The sequence below is a fragment of the Budorcas taxicolor genome, chromosome 21, assembly GCF_023091745.1.
Source record: "Budorcas taxicolor isolate Tak-1 chromosome 21, Takin1.1, whole genome shotgun sequence".
In the NCBI taxonomy this organism is placed as follows: Eukaryota; Metazoa; Chordata; class Mammalia; order Artiodactyla; family Bovidae; genus Budorcas; species Budorcas taxicolor.
The window spans coordinates 43,114,271-43,136,056 of NC_068930.1; the positions used below are offsets into that span (position 1 = coordinate 43,114,271).

The 21,786-nt window shown below is 41.7% G+C and overlaps 1 protein-coding gene across 1 annotated transcript; it reads left to right on the forward strand.

The window, feature by feature from the left end:
- The first annotated feature begins 296 nt into the window (after positions 1-296).
- Positions 297-1,769, forward strand: FOXG1 (forkhead box G1). The gene has a single exon (XM_052660016.1). It carries the CDS (start codon positions 297-299, stop codon positions 1,767-1,769), a length of 1,473 nt encoding a protein of 490 aa, XP_052515976.1.
- The last annotated feature ends 20,017 nt before the right edge of the window (positions 1,770-21,786 follow it).

The following is a 21,786-nucleotide window of genomic DNA, read 5'->3' on the forward strand; positions in this document are numbered from 1 at the left end:
CCCGGGGCGGTGGTTGTTTCTTTTTTTTTTTTTTCCTTCTTTCTTTCTTTTTTTCTTTTCCTTTTTTTTTTTCTTCTAATTCCTGAGGGGTGGTTGCTGCTTTTGCTACATGACTTGCCAGCGCCGGAGCCTGCGGTCCAACTGCGCTGCTGCCGGAGCGCTCAGTGCCGCCGCCGCCGCCCGCGCCGCCCGCGCCCCGCTCGGCACCCACCGGTCGCCGCCGCCCGCTGCGCCGCTGCCCGGCTCCCGCGCCGCCGCCGCCGCCACCGTCGCCGTTTCCCCCCGACGACTGGGTGATGCTGGACATGGGAGATAGGAAAGAGGTGAAAATGATCCCCAAGTCCTCGTTCAGCATCAACAGCCTGGTGCCAGAGGCGGTCCAGAACGACAACCACCACGCGAGCCACGGCCACCACAACAGCCACCACCCCCAGCATCACCATCACCACCACCACCATCATCACCACCCGCCGCCGCCCGCCCCGCAACCGCCACCGCAGCAGCAGCCGCCGCCGCCGCCGCCGCCGCCGCCCCAGGCACCGCAGCCACCCCAGGCGCGGGGCGCCCCGGCCACCGACGACGACAAGGGCCCACAGCAGCTGCTGCTCCCGCCGCCGCCGCCGCCGCCGCCCCCGGCCGCCGCCCTGGACGGGGCCAAAGCGGACGGTCTGGGCGGCAAGGGCGAGCCGGGCGGCGGCCCTGGGGAGCTGGCGCCCGTCGGGCCGGACGAGAAGGAGAAGGGCGCCGGCGCCGGGGGGGAGGAGAAGAAGGGGGCGGGCGAGGGCGGCAAGGACGGGGAGGGGGGCAAGGAGGGCGAGAAGAAGAACGGCAAGTACGAGAAGCCGCCGTTCAGCTACAACGCGCTCATCATGATGGCCATCCGGCAGAGCCCGGAGAAGCGGCTGACGCTCAACGGCATCTACGAGTTCATCATGAAGAACTTCCCCTACTACCGCGAGAACAAGCAGGGCTGGCAGAACTCCATCCGCCACAACCTGTCCCTCAACAAGTGCTTCGTGAAGGTGCCGCGTCACTACGACGACCCGGGCAAGGGCAACTACTGGATGCTGGACCCGTCGAGCGACGACGTGTTCATCGGCGGCACCACGGGCAAGCTGCGGCGCCGCTCCACCACGTCGCGGGCCAAGCTGGCCTTCAAGCGCGGGGCGCGCCTCACCTCCACCGGCCTCACCTTCATGGACCGCGCCGGCTCCCTCTACTGGCCCATGTCTCCCTTCCTGTCCCTGCACCACCCCCGCGCCAGCAGCACTTTGAGTTACAACGGCACCACGTCGGCCTACCCCAGCCACCCCATGCCCTACAGCTCCGTGTTGACTCAGAACTCGCTGGGCAACAACCACTCCTTCTCCACGGCCAACGGGCTGAGCGTGGACCGGCTGGTCAACGGGGAGATCCCCTACGCCACGCACCACCTCACGGCCGCCGCGCTCGCCGCCTCGGTGCCCTGCGGCCTGTCGGTGCCCTGCTCCGGGACCTACTCCCTCAACCCCTGTTCGGTCAACCTGCTCGCGGGCCAGACCAGTTACTTTTTCCCCCACGTCCCGCACCCGTCAATGACTTCGCAGAGCAGCACGTCCATGAGCGCCCGGGCCGCGTCTTCGTCCACGTCTCCGCAGGCCCCCTCGACCCTGCCCTGTGAGTCTTTAAGACCCTCTTTGCCAAGTTTCACCACGGGACTGTCCGGGGGACTGTCTGATTATTTCACACATCAAAATCAGGGGTCTTCTTCCAACCCTTTAATACATTAACATCCCTGGGACCAGACTGTAAGTGAACGTTTTACACACATTTGCATTGTAAATGATAATTAAAAAAATAAGTCCAGGTATTTTTTATTAAGCCCCCCCCCCGCCCATTTCTGTACGTTTGTTCAGTCTTTAGGGTTGTTTATTATTCTAACAAGGTGTGGAGTGTCAGCGAGGTGCAATGTGGGGAGAATACATTGTAGAATATAAGGTTTGGAAGTCAAAATTATAGTAGAATGTGTATCTAAATAGTGACTGCTTTTCCATTTTCATTCAAACCTGACAAGTCTATCCTTAAGAGCCGCCAGATTTCCATGTGTGCAGTATTATAAATTATCATGGATCTTTATGGTGGATGCAGACCTTGAGAACAACCTAAATTATGGAGAGAGTTTTAAAATGTTAAACTGTAATTTGTATTTAAGAAGCATTCGTAGTAGAGGTGCCCAAGAAATTATTTTGGCCATTTATTGTTTTGTCCTTTTCTTTAAAAATCTGTTTTTTTTTTTTAAATTTTGTTTACTTTTAGACCAAAGATTGGGTTCTAGAAAATGCACTTGGTATACTAAGTATTTAAATTAAAAAAAAAAAAAGAAAGTTGTTTCAGTTGGCAGCACTGCCCATTCAAATGAATCGGAAGGGGACAAAATTAATGATTGCCTTCAGTTTGTGTTGTGTATATTTTGATGTATGTGGTCACTAACAGGTCACTTTTATTTTTTCTAAATGTAGTGAAATGTTAATACCTATTGTACTTATAGGTAAACCTTGCAAATATGTAACCTGTGTTGCGCAGATGCCGCATAAATTTGAGTGATTGTTAATGTTGTCTTAAAATTTCTTGATTGTGATACTGTGGTCATATGCCCGTGTTTGTCACTTACAAAAATGTTTACTATGAACACACAGAAATAAAAAAATAGGCTAAATTCATATATATCTTGATACTTTTGTCTCTTTTATTAAGTAGAACTAATTTTTAAAAAATCATTAAAGTTCTAGGGAATTCAAAGGCTTTTTCAGCCAACTGAAATTTAAACTGCTCCTTTCATTTGAACTGAGACTTTTCAAATGAAAATATTTTTTCCATTGTGGAGTCAAATTTTACAAGGAGCAGGCTATTTAATAAATGCTAGCTTTAAACAAAATATAGGCTTTTCAGCTGATATCTTTAAGTTTCTGTAGATATACAGCAAAAAGAGATTATTTAATTTTATGTGCATAGCTATTTACCTTGTGTTTATTTTCAAATCAGTTGATAGAATGCTTTTTATATATTTTGTTTCAGGTATCTTGTTTATAGCACTTGGCAAATTATAAATAAATCTATGTATATGGTTAGATAGAAGTGAATATAATGCACACATATGTAATATATATAGACACACAGAGCCCTTCAGTTCAGGTACAATTTGCGCTATGAATGCTGCAAATATTTTTGTTTAAATATTTGTATTTATACTTTCTAAGTCAGCATTTATTTTTGTGGCTGTTTACCCACAATGAAAGAGTTCTAATAAAGATGTGCTGAAGTTGCAATATAGATTTTGCTGAAGTGATCACCTGTTGTAATGACTTGCAGATCAATGTTTATATTTTATTTTTAAATTATAACAATTTAAAGCTCCAGATGTTCAGAAGAAGTAAAATGCCTCTCTCTCCTTTTCTTTCATTTTTACATTATAGAAGTATTTCTTGATTCCCTTTTAAATATGTCTGTGTAGTTTTATCTGGAAATTTGTCCTCTTGCTTAGTCATAATTTGGTTTTAACTTGCAGTATACATATGCATGCACATATATGCATATAGATATAAATCTGAAGCAAAATGAAAACATTTTCTTGAGTTGTTTCAGCAGTCCAGTTGCTGGGACTCCAGAAAATAATTAGTAAACCTAACTAAAAGGTTTAGTAACTAATTGGATCCTGTGGTGAGTCTGTGGAGGACAAGTTGTTCATTTGTTACAATTGTATAGTCTGAAATGTGTTCTGAAGTAATGCAATAAGCTGGCTACTTCTTACAAAGGGCCCAATGAAAAATAATCTGTCCCCAAGATGTTATCAGCAAACACTTAAGAGAGTCAGTCAGGAAAAAAAAACAACGAGAAAAACAAAACCTAGGCGAGAAGCAGGCTGACTGAAACAGATTTGAAATACAACTATAGAATAGTTAATATTAGAATATGGGAATGGGTGGCCTGTGGAATGGAGAGATAGAGAAAGAGACAGCTAGAGGGAAGAAAGGGAAAGAGGATCTTGAACCTTAAAAAAAAAAGTCCCTGCTACCAAAAGGAAAGAATGAATGAGAGAGAGAGGAGGAGAGAGAGATCTAAGAAAGACAGAAAAAGGCCAGGAAAAAATTAAAAGAGCTGGAACCAAATATACACAAATGGGGAAAGAACTAAAATAGACCAAGACAGCTAGTTTAATTGTCTCCTTTAAGCAGACTGGACAAGATTCTGTTTTCTTAGTATGAGAGCAGTTTCACCAGAGGTCCAAGTTTCGTGAAATTTAACAGTTCTTTAGGATGAAGCATGAAAGAAAATTCCACAAATAAATTGTTTTAGAAGCCAAATGTATGACTGATAATAAAAATACTTACAGCGTCCAAGTGAATGAAGTTAGGCAAAGGAAATTCCTATTACACATTTGTGATCCAAAACAGCTCAAAGACAAGCATGTGTTTAGACTGGAAAAGGTGATGATGTATTGTTTGCTTTCACCATGGGTTTTATTTGTAGAATAAGAATGTACTGGGACAGAAGAAATATAGTCTTTTGCCTATCAAAAGCTACAAAGACAGTTGGACTCATATTGAGGTAAAGGGACATATATATAGAAGACAGATTTCCCCCATAAATATTTTTTTCTGGCCATATTAGATAACTATTATTTCTGATTGTTTATTTGCATGATCAAGAAATAGAATTCTAGTGGCAAATTTAATGTTCTGAAATCAAAAGTAAAATCGACTTCTTTGAATTGATTAGGAACTAAGGACTGGAGTAGAAAGTTCTACTTCGATATGTGTCCAAGTTACACATACAATGGATATGATTAGAAGTAAGAATAGTTTGTTTAATATGCATACTAGATACTAAGGGGGATATACAGAGAAAAAGAACTTTGTGAAGGCCTCCTGAAGCCCAATGTGAACATTTCATTTATCTCAATGAGTCCTATCGTCCCTCAAACTATCCTCTTCAAAAACATACAGAAATCTAGCATGGCATTTAATAGATTTTTTGCAACAAATTGGTTGTTACATTGTGTTGATATTTGTTATCTTCAACCTTTGCCAGTTAAAATTAACTTATGCTGGAAAAACATTTTGAAACTTTTTGAAGCTTTTCTTCTTTTATACTTATAACTGTTTTTAATGAGATGAAGGTTGCTCTTTTTGAGATTTTGGAACTGAAAGTGCTTAGTGATCATAACTTATTTGACATCTCAAATTGCAGTTTCTTTCCAGGTATAAAGTATTTTGTCTGCTACAAGTTAATACAAATTATTAATATATAAAACATTGAGAAAGTGACTTACTTAAGCTAGAGCAGTGAAAAGATTCTTCCAAATGTTTCTTCAGTTTGTTTCAAAATTGGAAATTACCAGAATATGAAGCCCGGAACTAACAAGATTTAATACAAATATCTATGCTTATGGAAGATTTCATGTGGTTTCTATGACTCGCATCAAATTGAGGGTAGAGAGGTAAAGAAAATGAGACTTGTAGTGTTTGATTTAATTATGTATATTTAAATTGGTGGTTATTTCACCCAAGTAGGTGGATAAATCCAAAATATGTAGAGCTCTAAATATATAAATATGGTTTTTAAAAGTCTGTTTTCTACATCGTTGAAGAACTTGCATGCAATGAAGTAATTTTGCTTTTGAGAAATTAATTTTATGAATAGCTAAATTGGCTGGTTGTGTTTGGGACTCAATGCCTGTTAGAGAAATAGGCTAACAAAGGGTGAAGGTGAAGACCATTAGAGGTTTTAGAAGGGGCTGAGACGGGTTGCTGGGGTTGTGTAACTGTGCCTAGAGGGCGGGGTTCCTGTACATTCCTACTTCACCAGATAACCTGCCCCCAACACTACTCCAGCTTCTGCCAGACAGATGGGACTCTCCAGCATGAAAATCTGCGCAACCATTCCAACAAGTAGGGTAGGTGAAACTGAAATTAAAATTCCCCCTTCTTCCCCCCACCCCCCCCACTTGAAGCCAGATCCTGGAGATACAGAAAGAATAGGGGTCATCTAGATACACGTCTGCATTCTCCCTAAGAGCTTCCAACCTGTAAGAGTTCAAAGGCGCTATCTTTCACAGTACTTCATTCTTGATTTTCTTTTGCGCGCGTTTTTTTTAAAGCTTTTTTTCCCCCATCCCAATCATTCTCCCTTCTCTACCCTCCCTCCAGAGTCTCCCCTCCCCCCTGCCCCCCCCCCCCCCAACCACCAGCAGTTAAAATAATCCACCTCTTGGTTTTCGGCCCCCAAACCGACCTTTTCTCCACTCCAGCGGTCAGTTCACCGGGACCTTTTCCTAAGGATGTAGGCCAAGGTGGCTCATGGGAATATATGATGTAGTGTTATATTTTGAATCTCTTTTCTGCCTTCCAATTTCTATCTTTTTTTCCCCCTCCATCCAAGACTGTGCCTGATGTTGCCCGAAGGATGCGGAAGAAAAAGACTTCAGGACTGGAAGCGCTCTTACCCCAAGATCGGTAAGTGAAAGTGATTTACCGGGATGTGGGTGGCGGGGTAGCTGTGCCCGACCAGCTGATTTTGACCAAGGCTCAAACTGAGACTTTGAGGTCCAGGACTAAAGAACTCTTAAAAAAAAAAAAAATATTTTTCTTAGAGGGCGCGCTATCAGCAGAAGTAGCTGAAAGAATGCATGATTTTTTTTTCCCCTCGGCGGCAGAGAGTCACGGTGGATCCCTAAGTAAAAAGGGTGTAGTCATGGTAAAAAGGGATGGTGAGGAAAGGAGAAGAATTTACATGGAGCCAGGGTAGTGGGAGACTGAAGTAGGTTCTAAAGTGCAAAGTAATTCTTTTCGTAGGAAAAGAATTTCTGAGTCTTAAAGAAACTGCGAGAAGACACTAACGAGACTTAAGGCTCAAGCCTGTATGTATTTGCTCCCCCTATTTGAGACAAAGGTTTTTGTTCGAGAGCCAAGGGCTTGCTTCGTTCTAAAGTTTTCTTTTCTTTTTACTTTTTTTCTTTATTTCTTGGTGGGATGTCCCTCCTCCCCCTATTTTCACACCAACATTGCCCACCTCCCCCAGAGTTGGCCCTCCGCTCCCAGCTCCTTGGCCTGGGTCGGGCGAGGGTCCCTGCGGGCTTTAGCGGCGTTGCTCCAGGTAGAGTCGCGGGTGGGAGGCTCTCTTTCCCTTATTCGAAGGAATAAGGAAATGAACACCGTTCTGGGCTTGACTTCGTCCCTGCTGGGAATATCTCAGTTCCCGGCTTTGGGATCTCAGGCTAATAATTGATTCTTAATGCACACTTAGGAGACGGCGGTGTAAGCTCGAGAGCCAGGGTATCTATCCCGAGAGTGGCTGCGGGCGCGCGAGACAGGTTGAGTCGGCCGGAAGCGAGTTTGGAGCCCTCGCCGAGGTTTCCCGTTAGTCTTTCTGGCGCTTCGGGGACTTCAGCACGATGGCGGGACTTGAGGTCCTTGTGGCAGGGACTCGGCAGCGTGGTTTTCTCGGATTTTGGAATTGTGTAGAAACGTGAGTTGGGCGGCCGGGGCGCGGCGGCGCTGGCGGCGCGGTGGAGAGGCGCTCCCGGGACGGTGCGGCCGAGATGCCCGCAGAGGGGAAGCCGGGCGCTGCGCAGGGAGTAGCAAGGTGAGGGCGCTCTTGCCCAGGACAAAGCGGAGCTTGGCGTTTGATAGCTCAACACCGGCTGATGCCAGATAAATTGACTCCAGAAGCTTGACCGGCGGGCTTCCACACCTTTTCTCTTTCTTCTTTTTCTTCCGTGTTCTCCACCCGCCCTCTTCCCCTTCAAAGTTGTTTTACCTGGTGCGATTTCAGACCTCAGCACTTGCTAGTTGATAGAACTGTTTTCTCTGTAGTAGACACCTTTTCTCCTTTCCACTCTCTACTCTTCCATTTCGTTTTCTACCCTGTGTTTCTTTTCTGCCCAAACCTGTGGTCCGAAGTGAAGGGTTCTTACAAGGAAAAGAGGTAGCCTTTGGGGTAGGAATTCCCTCAACACTTTTAAAGGTGTCCCTGGTCCAGGGAAAGGGAGGCAGGGGTTTAGGTGGGCAGAGCATCCTGCCTGTGCGAAGGGGATTCTCAGCAGTGATCTTTAGCCTTGAAAAGAAAGAACCATGAAGAATGGAGCTCAACATTTCCGACTGTCCCTTCCCCGTCTTCCATAAGACTCAATTTCTATGACTCAACCCCATCCTCACCTGGCCCTCTATCAAAACTTGAGGTAGGCAGAAATTCCAGAATTGTTGAGATCAGGAAAAGACATTTTAAATAGCCAGTGACTCTCAAAATTCTGCTTGTGAGAGTGAGAGAGGAGATAGGATGTCCCATGTCCTTTTCATGGTGTGTTGCCTGATGCATACAAATCTCCAGCCCTCCTCTTCAGCCTTTCGGAAAAGCTGCAAGGGAGGAAAGCACATTGCACACTGCAAGATTTAGGGATTATTATCCGAATGAAAGAGATTGTTCCACTGCCAGACATGTGTGGGATATTCAATTTCGATTTAGGTTGAATTTTTCTACACAGCACTCCTCGAATTGGGGCCATCTTCCTCAGTTTTATTCCCCTTTTCTTCTCCTCATATTGTCTAATCCTTTTAATCGGAATGTATTTAAGGTGCAAACCTATTTAGCTCCGGGTCTGGAAGGCAAGGCGTTGTTGATTCTGTTGACTGAGCAAGAAAACTAAAAACTGTAGTGGGGTTAGAGATAAACTGAGTTATCTCTCAGTTCTTTCATTTTCTCATTGCTCTGAAATTTAATGACCTGATCATTGTTGTTTGAAGTTAAATTATCTGTTAAATTAGCTCTAAACAATAACTGGTGATATTTTCCTTTTGGGTTCAGTTGCCCTTGCATCCTGTTTCCTGGATGGAAAGGAGAGGAGTCAAAGAGAACGTTTGGTCACATAATTATATAAAGATAATAAAAATAGATATTTATGTGCTAGTGATATCATACAAGGAAAAAAATCACTTTCAAAGAAGCTGAATTTCATAAATAAGAAAAAATTTGAGGCCTGTGCTTCAGAAGGACCACCCTAATTCAGGGATGAATGTAAATAAGCATCTTTGTTGATTAAGAAAAAAATGTGAACACCATATTTTCATTACAGAACCTAAATACTCAAACTCATCATACACCCATACACCGGTACTTGCTAATTTAAATTAATTCTGCCCTCCAGGGATAAATATTCTCAAAAAAGAAATTTAACTTTAAGCAAAATCTGAAATGTTTCAGATGTGAATTTCTAGAAATCCAAAGTATATTTATTTCTTTGAGTCAGACACTTGTTTGTTTTGCAATCACTTTATGAAACAATTTTGGAATAACGCAGATGCTCTTCCCCACTTCCTTGTTTCAGACTGCTTGCATATGCAGGCATAGGCATAATAACTCCCAGGGAATATTGAGGAAATAACATTTTTACTCTTTTAACAAAAGGCCCAAAGAACCTATAAAGCCAAAGGTACCATAGTAGTTTTAAAAAAATCTTTAAAACTAATGAGCACTTTGTGTGTCTTTTACCCGTTAAAACGTGCTGAATGAGTAATTAGAGGCTATAATGAAGGTTGAAAATTCAGAACATGAATAAGGTGGCAATTTTATTATTTAATATTTTTATAATTTTTATAATTAATGATGTAATTTTAAATTTGGCAAAGCTTTGTTAGAAAAACTAGAGTACTCCTCCCACCCCATCAAATATACTCTAGAAGGAATAAGGTAGAATCAGGTAGAGGTGGCAACAGGGCTTGTTTATTTATTTATTTCCAGTAGTAGTAATTGTAGTAGTAGTAGTAGTAGTAGCAGCAGTGGAGTTGAAAAATCTACTTTTAATTATACATTGGGAGCTCTGATTGTAGCTGGAAGACTAAAATCGATCATTCCTGCATCGATGATGTGGTCTATTACTGCATTGATTTGTGTTTATTTATGCAGACTTTCAGTTATTTACTTATATATTTCAGCATCTGCCTCTTGATTATTATCGCAGGTTGGTTTTAATGAAAGAGCTTATATAGGAAACACATTTGACAGATCAATTTTAAGTAAACTTGGTAGTGAATTATGGCAATCCAAAGAGTTTATGAAATTACTTATTCATACTTACTTTTTTAGCAATTAGGAATCTGTCTCTGATTAAAATCTCACACTACTCAAAAGCTTCCATTCTTCTCTTCAAACATTGTGCTTCTGTTTTTATAAAATAGGAAAACGGATGATTATATGATGTTAGGTGTGATAGAATGAAACTGATGAATGAGTTTTTTATTTTTTTCATTGACATGACTAAGTTACCCTCATGACAATAAAGTGACCATTGGGTTTACTAATGCTATTGAAAATCAAGGAGCAATGGATTTTGAATATGGAAGTGGCAATGTTGTAAAACATCTATTACCTCTAGATTATGCCAGGGGTATGCTGAACAGGATATTCTCAGGTTCTTCAGTACATATTAAATGCATATATTCTATTATTTAGTGTATGTCTACAATTATACCTTATGAAGATTGGCATTTCTCTTGAACTAAAAGTTCACATGTGAATGTTATGCATCAAAGTTGATTTGAACAAATGGGGCAACTAAAGACCAGGGGGTATGACTTGTATATGTAAAAGACAGTACTCTAGAAGGAATAAAGTAGAATCAGGTAGAAGTGACAGCAGGCCTTTTTCTTTACATTGAGATGCATGTGCTTCTCTTACTGTCATTACAAAATGTTCAAAGATGACTTGGAAATAGGGGGTTGAGGGGGAAGAGTGGCCAAATTCATCGAGGGCTATTTGCTTCTGACTTTACAGATCTTTTATTGCAGTCTGGAGGGTCAATTTTTCCTTACTAATAATTTGGAATTCATCTACCAAATACGGTTAATAGTTCTGTTCGTTTCTCACGCTTCCCCATTCTCTGGTATCTGCGAAGAATATAGAGGAAAATTAATCGAATTCTTTCTTAAGAAGGAAAGGGCCTTGAGATATGGAATTAACTCTCCTCACCCTGGCGAGTTTTCCTGAAACTACTTATCCTCAGCATCGGTGCTCTGAGAGGTGGAGCCTCACAGTCAGACGGCTACAGGCAGAAGGTGGGCGAGCCCTGGGACCTTAAGCTTTGTGGAAGGTTGAAAGGAGGAGCAGAGGGAGAGCTTTGGGGTTTGTTTGTCTATTTTTATTTTTCTGTCCCGTGCCAAGCCCTTGAAGTTAACACAGAGATATGGCCCTTTAGGACCAAGCACTCAGCATTCTTTCGAGACTGAGATTCCAGAGCATCAGATGAACCGGACTTAGAGCTAAGGCGTCACCCACACACCCCCCCCCCCCCCCGCCCCTTTCTACGCACGCACCAGCTCGTCCTCACGTGCGTCGGGGTAGTGGACAGTGTTGACTTGAATTAATCTCGCTCGCTCCAAGCCTTTCCTGTGAATGAACCCGAAAACACTCGACAGGTCGTGAATAATCGTTTTAATGAGTGTGCAAAGCGTGCGACGGGGTGCACCGAGCTGTCGGGTTAAACAAACAACTTGTACCCTGACCAAATCCGATTGTTAAAGTGCAAAGTGATGTCAGTACCATTTCCATTGCCCTTCAGAAAACCACAGATCTGACACGCGGGAGTCCAATTTTCCCCATTAAAGAAAAATAACAATATTTTCCAACCGTGTATGTGATCTTCTTTAATATTAACCTGAGCCAAACAAAACCTCATTTGGGAATAAGAGAAGTAGTCGTGTCACTGCCTCAAAAACAAATCAAACAGGAGGAAAGAAGGAAGAAATCAGAACAAATCTAGAAAGCCTAACATTTCTTTTTGATAGCTCACACATCATTGCTGATCAATATTGTAAAAATCTTACACACACACACACACACACACAGCAGCTCAGTATTGGCAAAAATCAAGTTAACTGCCTCTACACAACTGGGATGGATCATTTGGTCCTGTATTAAAATAGAAACTACCAACCTGCAAAGACTTTTTTCTATTGAAAATCTAATGGAAATATTTGCTGTTATACATTATCCTGTGAAGGAATGAAGGGATAAGTAGTTCTCACATTTATGCTTTCAAGGAAAACAGTTTGGAGAAAAGTAATGTTAAAGGAACCCTGATGGGCCACCACCATCTAAAACAATAACAAAAAGCACGGTGAGCTCCACAAATCACACTCTCCCCTCTTTCTGCACAATTGTATTGGGGAAATATTTTTCTTTCATGTCTAATAAAAAGATCTACTTATTTAGAATTAGCCACATGTACTCCTTTACTTGATCATTCTTTTACCTTCTTTCACAATTCCAAACATCAACTGCCACATGAAGACTAAGAAAATAAAACCTCAAAAGATTTTTTAAAAATTCTTTTTATGTATCTTCTCTAAAAATTGTGTGCAGAAATGTGTAAAGTGTTATCCTTTCCAGCACCTCATATACATTCATAAATCAAACAAAATGTCCCAAATGCTTGGAAATCAGTGTATCAGTTCCAAATAACTAGCTCCTTCAACTCAGTAACAATATAGGGAGATTAAGGTTTATATTTTCATTGGATTAAGTATTACAGATTACATGTTTTTCTTCTAAGACTGAAAACATATCATGTCCTGCAGTCTGAAAGTTTATTCATCCTCTTATAATTGTAGTCAGCTTGTAGGAATAAAATGTTAGGGATATTGTACATTTGAATATAGGAGCTCAGCAGCATTTGCTCACTTAACTGCTATTGCATAGGTGGTTATCTATGTATCTGTCTTTCTGACCATCTATTTCACATACAAATATGTCAGTATATAACCAACTGTAATTAGGTGGATTAACCCATCTGAAACATATAACTGAGGTATCTGACAGAATAAGCAGTCTCATGTGGAAGCCATTGTTATGGTTGCTAGTTTTTATACATCTCTGTCGATTTAGCCCCAACTGGATAAATGGAAGGTACTGAAATTCAGTTTCCATCATCAAAACTTGGAAAAGACAACCAGTAGGTTAGGACAGTGTTTTTGTTGATTTCGACTGCTATCTGATGAATGTCTGTATCAGAATATCAATTCAGAATAGCCTTTAATTACTAGGAAATTTGACAAAAATGACTGTCAAAAATTAGGGGCTTGCATTTTTATTGTTTGAAGTATTTTGGGGCATACAACAGACTGTGCAGTTATTACCCAAGCAGATTTCTTCTCTGTAGGCTGACTGAGTTGAGGAATTTTAGGAGTCACCGAAAGAGCCGAATCCATTTCTGTTTTAGATTCACAAACAGCAAAGCTAGAGGGTGCGTCTGTTTTTGTGTGTATATATGTAGTTAAAGAACGGCACTATCAAAACATTAATTATATTTGAAAGATAGCAGAGAGCTTGTTGTGGAGAGAATTGCATTATTGAATTTATCTTCCATGGAATGTGTCTGTGGAGAGGGCTGAAATTGTATACCTGTCTTATATGATGCACCCTCTTCAGTGAGATGTGTAATAAGAGCAAAGAGATGAAGGAAGCAAACTTAGAGAGGAGAGATCTTAGGTATTTGGATGATCCTAAGCAGAGGACTTCACGTGCAAATGCAAATGACTGAAGAACAAGCCTGGGGTCTTTGTTCTCTGTCAACAAAAACAAATGTATTTTTTCCCCTTTATCAAACAAATCACAGAGTGATCTTAGCTGAATTTGGAGCACGTTGTGGAGAGAGAGAGAGACTAAGTGACTAAGAATATTCCAATTACCATAGTTCTGATCCCCAAGTCCTGTTTATTTCACAGCTGCCAAATTTTATATCCAAAATTTAGATTCTCTTCCTCCCAAATCCTACATTGGTATGAATCATCCCTGATCATTTTTAGTTTTTGGCTTAATTACTAGTTTTCAGCTTTAAATTACCAATAAACTAATTAATCTGACTAATCTTTCTAAACTTCTGTTGAGTAGTATAATAGCAACAACAACAACAAAAATAATAAAAACTGCAGCAATAATGACAAAAATAAAATGTTAATAATAATAATACAAACAATAATAGCACAAACAACTTTAAAATATTTTTTCTGGCCAACAGGATGAAGACGGAATCTATTTCAGTCTGAAATTTGTGTTTCATGGCTGCAGTTGGACATTCGAATCTCTGATTTCTAGTATCACGGTTAGATGGATGATCCGTTCCTGCCCAACTTGTGTTCTAATAGACTCCCCTGGTCTAACATGGTGGATCTTTTTAGTGTCACTGAGTACTTTTGTGTCCCCTCTTCACTGCTACAGGCATGTCCCCCTTGGACACTATTCCCAAATAAATCAACCCAGGATGGGCCTGGAAGCAGAGACAGACAGGTGAAGGGATTCTTGAGTAGAAGGACCTTTTACCTTCTGGCTGGAGCTCTTCTGGTGAATGGTCAAGTTGTCATATTTGGGACTCACATTCACAAAGCTAAGAAGTTTGAGAAGGGCATAGGAACTAAGGTTCCATGAATCAAAAGAGAATTCTGGCCCTAAGGAACTCAGGTCATTGGGCGAGACAAAAAATTAGAAATTAGGGCCTCCAGGATGAGCTCTGATTCTTTAGAAATGGAGGGATGTAGAGAGGACAGTAAAGTGGAGGGAGTAGAAGTAGAGGGAGGAAGGAGACCAGGTGGAAGATGTTAGTGTGTGTTGTGTGTGTGTTAGTCGCTCAGTCGTGCCCGACTCTTTGCGACCCCATGGACTGAAATCCACCAGGTTCCTCTGTCCACGAGATTTTCCAGGCAAGGATACTGGAGTGGGTTGCCATTTCCTTCTCCAGGGGATCTTCCCAACCCAGGGATCGAACCGGGGTCTCCTGCACTGCAGGCAAATTCTTTACCGACTGAGCTACAAGGGATCTAGCTGGTAAAGCTGACCCATCTGTTTAGGAGGAGGGAGAGGTGCTTTTATCAGTTGTAAACCTGTCAAGGTTTATTGTTCCAGGTACAAGAACAGCCACCAGTTCCCGAGACGAGGCTGGAAGGAATCGGCCACTGAGTTTGCATCTGCAGGCTTCTAACTCTCCTCTCAGCCCAAAGTTCTCCTTATGGTCTGAGCCCCCTATGCGCCCCACCCCCAAGAAAAAGGAAATGAAAGAAAATAAAAAGCGGATAGGGAGAGAATTAAGACTGTGTTTGTCAGGCAGATGTTGGGGTCAAAGCAGGTTGTTTGGGTAACTGCTTTCATTTTGGAGGGGAACGAAAGCTGGTTTGAAGAGGACGGGCCGTTGTGGGAGAGGAGAGCAAAAAATAAGAGAAATTCCTTGGCAGCCCAGCGGAAGGAATTTGGGTAGGACCAAATGGAAAAGAACTTTAGCAACAGAAGGACAGTTTAAAAGGAAAGAAGGGTGATCGTAAGATATGTTTGCATTGTCCTGTTTCCTGCAAATTAATGTAGTCTTGAAAACTTATAAGATCTTCATGCCTTGTTAAAACACAATTACAAAAAGAAAGGCATATGATCAATAGCCAGTTTTGTCTTCAAGAAAAGTCTTTTCTTTAGATATTATCATATGCACGCAATCCATAACTAAACCAAATGGTAGTTGAAGGAAGGGAGGGAAAAAAAGAAGGACGCAACTCCCCTGCTGGTCTTACATATAGTGCATCTGTCTCCTCACCTTTCACAGCAGGGAGGTTGAAGGATCTTTTTTCATTTCCATCTAGTCTTTTCACTTAAAAACGTATGAAAATATTACAGTTCATGAGACTGTTTCTCACGAAAGATCAGCAGAGAATGAGGAGCTTTCATTTCTAGGCATAAATTCACTGAGGTGATGCTCAGTGTGCTACAGGAGAAAGACAACTTTGGTTGCAACTGTATATTGCACTGCTTTTCAGTAGCACCCCCCAGACCTTCTCTGTGCACTAATAATAACTAATAACTACTAAGTTCACTTCACTCTTCTGGAAGTACAACTCAGCAATTTGAAATCAAACTGGAGCTTTCCATATAAAATCCAACTCTAATTAAAACATTTTATGGAAAATATTCTCAGTTACTGGGATTGTTTTTATTCATTTGAATTGTTCCTTGATTAAAAGACAACTACCATTTGTTTCCATCAGAAAATGAAAAGAAACCAACAACGCCAGTAAAAGTAACCCTCAATCCTGTTATGTACATTCCCAAAGTATGGCTTTTAAGAATTTATTTTCAAACAACTTGGTTTTAATTGTACATATCTGATAACCTCTGAGTCATTGCAGACATGCCTAACTAAAATAAACTAAATTAATACATTTATAATGGGAATATTTGACAGAAAGTAAAGAAGCAATAAAAGTAGACATTTCAAAAAGTAGTAAAAGTCATGCAGACATTCACCTGCACTGTTTATGCACCCATTTAACAAAATTAGTAGGCTTCTATAACCCAGTATCTTAAAAACATTGTTAGCCAACAAATGTAAATGCTTATGCACATATACCATACATACTATGCTGAATATAGTTTAAACATGTACACTTTAGAAACTAAGAACTAAACATATTAGTATTTCTAACTTTTAACCACCAATAATTGGTGTTTGTGATTTGTAAACACTGAAGGAAAGCCAGAACCATGACATTCTGCTTGGACTGTATTGTAAAGCACATATAGGCTTCTTTCTGTTCAGGGTGTGCAGGAGTGAGGAACTTAGCAGTAAGTGGAGTTAAGATCTATTTATGTTTTCAGTAAATGAAGATGTAGTCATTTCATTCTTTAAACATTCATATTCTGCTATTAAATAAAAGAAATAAATACAGTTTCAAAGACAAGAGAGGTAAGCCCAAGTAAAATTATTATATCACAGAAAAGGAATGGTTTTAAATGATGCTAACATTTTTTTCCAACAAAGAATTTTTCAAGGCAGATACAGGTAGATCTGTTGCACAAGTGACACAATAAATATTTTAAAAATGGGCTGTGGGGAGTGTTTAATGAATTGACAGTCTGAATATTTATGAGTAATACTCCTTTGAAGAAGGCTGTGTGACTATCACACTCCATAAAAATGGAGGATGGGGTGAAGTTTTGAGGGTGGAAATGTCCAAGAGTCTTAACTATTACTAACGGTGGGCGGGTGTGACCTGTGTACAAAAGGAAAGGATTCCATGCCAAGAGAATAGCTGCAAAAGTCTATTGGTCCCATCCTGTTTATTTTCTTTTGGGTACACATTTCAAAACCAGATCCTTTCCACTAGGCTCTCATTTTGCAGTTATGGTTTCACCGACAGTAGCGGGCTTGTATTAAAGTGCAATCCAATGCATCAGTCCAGTTTTGAAAAGAAGACAATGGACATGAAAAATAAAGTGACAGTCTTATCAATGAAATCCTCATTGGCAGTTGGAGAAGAGGGAAGGAGGTGGCTTCAAAACAGGGTAGTGGGAGGAGAGCAATACTCTAGGTGAGTTTTTTTGGAAGATGCTAAGTAAAATGCTGTTCAGAAATTGGGATTAATCGAGCAGTTTAAATACAAATCTGCCGGAAATCGTGCTCTGAGAGAATGAAAATGAAGAAATTTATGCATATTCTAATTTTCCCTCTTTGGCTGCTATTTTGGAGGAAGAGACTTCTTTTGCTGATGGTGGGACTTTTTTGTTCTGCACAGGAAATGTGTAAATGAACAAAAATGTGTGTGTGTGTGTGTGTGTGTGTTTTCCCCTTTCCATCTCTCTCCTCCATCCCTCCTCCCGCTTTCAACAATCAGAAGTGGTTAGGGTCCTACAGACCCCAGGGTTTCTCTCCATTGCCAAGATGAGAGGGACCAGGCAGTGCAGGAAGGGGAGTTAGGGCTCCTATGGGTCACTAACATTTGGAAATTAACCTAGAGTTTCCATCCCATCTTTGGACATTCAGAGAGAGTAGAGACTGCGGAAGTGTCATACATTTAATGTGATGAAAAATCATCTCAAAAGCTATTTCCTATCACAACTGAATTCTCAGTTTACGCCTCGGGTGGGGGTGGGGGGGTCTTAAAAGTGATAAGCGACGTTGTGCAGATCCAATGACCATCACTACTGAGTCCAAACACTTTTCCTTTTGTGCCTTTGGGAACACACGGGACCGGTGCATTTTAATCATATTATGACCAGCAAGAAACCCCAGCTCTCCTGATGTACGTCGCCCAGTACTGAGAATGAGTGAAGTGGAGCGCACAGGTCCTTTTGTGTTCTGTGAAATATGTCAGGGACTGCTGAGACGGTCCAATGAAGTGTGTGGGATGAAGGTAGGGGCGGGGGCGACTCATTCAGGGGGGAGAGGGCGCTCCGACGAGGGAAGAGAGAGGTTGAGAGGGTGGAAAAGAGAGGCGCTCCCTGTCCTCTCGCTCCGCATATGCGGGCCAGGCCGAGAGCTTCAGAATTAATTCGGGATCGGAGAAGACAAGAGACAAGACTCCGAGTTTCTACTGTTTCTAGATGCCCGGATAAAAACCCTGGAGCCAACTTTCATTCTTAACAATTTAGTTTCAAAAAGGCTTTTCGGTGCCCCCTCTGCCTCCTCCGCCGGTCGCAAAGCGCTGCGCGAGCCCGGGGCGTCCGGCGAGGCCGGAGTCGGTACTCTGCCCGGTCCTCCAGCGGCTCCGCCGTCTCGGCCGCGGCCTTGGAAAAGGCGGCCAGAACAAAGCCCACGCTACGAGCCCCTGCCTCAGATACATTTTCAGATACGCGTCGGAGCCTCGGACCCCCAAAGGGCCAGCTTTCTAGCACCCGGCCCGCCGTGACCCCGCCCCGTCGCCCATTCGTCTTTCTCCCTCAGGAAGAGAGCACCGAGCGGCCGACGCAGAGCAGGATTTCACCCGCGCGACTGGGGGTCCGGGGCGTCCGTTCTCCGTGTACCGGAGTGGGGGAGGAGGGGTCGCAGATTTGCCCAGGAGAAGATGGGAGAAGAGCGCGGACTCTCGCTGCAGACCTCCCGTCAAGGTTACCGCCACCTCTAGGAACCTCTTCGGAAAAGCTCCAAAATGCTTATTTTGCAGAAAGCCTGCTATGGTGCGTTGGGGCCTGGTGCTCAGAGAACTCTCAAGAGGCCTCGATGTCTTGGTGTTTGAGTCAAGCCCTGCCTAGGCCCATTTCTCCCGCGCATCTCAGGTCCTGCACTTCCGGTCCCCCCGGCGGGGGAGGGGGGTTACCTTGACTCTCCCCTCCCCAGCACTTCCGGCCCGTGGGCTTCTGGCGTCCCGCCCAATCACCTCGCTGAAGAATATTTTTGAGAGCTGTTTTATACAACTTTTCCGTGGCCGGTGGGAACTTTACCTGTTCCATTCATTTCTTTTTTACTTTAATTTCTACGCCACCTTAAACTTGGGGGGGGGGGGCGGGCGGAGTAGAGGAGGGCCAAAGGTTTAAAGAAAAAGCTCATTGAAGATAAATCCTTCTTTTCTTTTTTTTTTTTTTTTTTTTGTCTTTTCAGGTCACCTTTCCCCTTTTCCAATTCCCCGCACCAGTTCACACCAGCAACTGAGATTTAGGCCTGTTTTCCCGAAGGGCCTCGGCCAGCCCCTGCACTTAGTAGGCATGCAATAAGCCCTGAAAGCCCGGATGGATGATGCTGCTTCATATGCACATGGTGCTTAGGCGTGGTAGGCATCCTCAGAAATCAGCTGACGTTTCATTTACGTTATTTTATTGTATTCAGTTGAAAGGTTGGTAAATTTTTTCCTATGGGCATTTTGATGTTTTTTAGGGACTCCTCAAAACAGTTGGGGGAAATCTCTTACTAGAGTTATTCAAAGTGTCTTCTTGAACTTTTTCATATGTATGAGGTAAAATGCTGTGATTTTTAGAATTTGGGGGTTTATCAGCCCTTTTGTGACTTTTCCTTTGCATTTTGCGTTCTTTTTAAAGTTTTGCCTTCTGTGGTAAGAGGTCAAGGCCTTATGAAGTTAATCTCTTGTAGGCAATTTGAGGCAAAAACTAAGAGATTTCTCTTTTGCTTTCCTGCTACGTTACAGTTTAATCCTTGTCAAACTTGATTCACTTCTGCATCATTCTACTGTGTCTTCTGCATCATTCAACTGTTCTCGTTCTTTATGATAGCATTTGTTTTTAAATGCTGTAAGAACTTTATGTAACCAGGAGAGAAATTTTCATAGTTGTGATTCAGTCAGTCAACACATGTTAAATGCATATTTTCCTGCGCACCAGTTGTGTAACCTACAGATTAGTCCCTAGGGCATTTACTGTCCCACTTTCATTGACTGTAAAATAGTGAAAATATATAACCAAAAAACTAATAACCATGAAAGTAATTTGAAAGGTTATAATTGCTAATCAAATTTAAAGTGTATTTATTAGAATCATTATTAAGAGGCATCAGAGGGATACAAATAAGACCTGTTCTTATCCTCTGGGAACTTACAATCTAGTTGGGCATAAATAATGTGAATATAAATTAATAGAAACAGCTACTAAGCAATGTTCAGTGTCTGGCATATTGAAAACATTCAGTAAACAACTGCCTCACAAATTAATTTGCAGTCATGTCATTCTTTTAACCGAAATATGATACTGATAAGAAATACAGGAAGGATTAATTAGGAAAACTTTCATGGAGAAAATGAATCTGTCCTTGATGTACCACATAGGAAGATTGAAAATGCAAGCTGTTTGTGTTCCAGGGGGTAAAGGTGGCTTAAATGGAAAATGAGAAAGATATTTGATGAGATGGAGTTTTGGTGGTAATTTGTAGGAAACCTTGCAGACCAGGCAGAGGAGTTTGTATTTGATAGTAGAGGTGATGCTGACCTGTGGTGGCCCTGTAAGCAGAGGATGGCATGATTAAAATTGAGATTTATGTTTAAAATGATTCTAGCCAGCAACTGAGCATAGTGAAAATTGAGAGAGAAAGAGTATGAAAAAAGATTCTGAATTCTAGAATGGTATATTTCTATAGAGTGGCTGTAGACAGAGTCATCATTAGGCCCTTTCTTCACAGTTTTTGTACAGTGGAAATTACATTGAAATAATAAAATCAGTAAGGAGTCTTGAATAGGGTAAGAGCCACAGACCACTGGAATATGTGTTACTACTTTTTTCTTCATTGTTGGTGGTGATAGGGGATGTTAGGTGTTGACTGATGGTTACTAATCTCAGGATATCTTCATCACCAGTTACAGCTCAAGAAACCTTTCTCATTTAGCGTATTAACCCATGATCCAGTTTCAGTGGTTCTCAACTGGGTGTGATTTTGACACACCTCCACCAACCCATGTGGGCACTTTTGGAAATGCCTGGAGACATTTTTAGTTCTAACAACTGTGGGGCCACTATTGGCATTTAGTAAGTAGAAGCCAGGGCTAGATATTACTAAATATCTTACAATTCAGAGAGACTCCTGATAACAATGAAATACCTAGTCTCCAAAAGCAATTGTACTGAGGTTGAGAAACCTTCAGTGGGAATGAAGCATGAACTCTTAACTCTGGAGAGCTACCCAAGCAGTCCCAGAACCTAACTTCTATTATAGTAACAACTTTGATGAAAAAAATGTTTTGTTTAGTGAGTCAAATGTACCTCTGAAAATGGCAGTGTCTCTTCTTAGCCCTGAGGTCTTGGAAATAGGAAAATCAGAAGAGTACCTGCTTCGATTTTCTACTTTTTATAAAATGGAGTTAGAAATATTCCTTGAGGATTTTTCATCTACATGTTATTTATTAAATTAATAAAATGTGCCTTTGGAGTTGCTTAGCAACTTAATGGAAAGCTTGCTTTTTAGAAGTTCATTTGTTTGTTTAAAACTAGGGTAGGTTGCATATTATTAGCTACATTACATAAATCAACAAAGAAATGTACACTGAGAATGGAATAAGATGTTTCAAC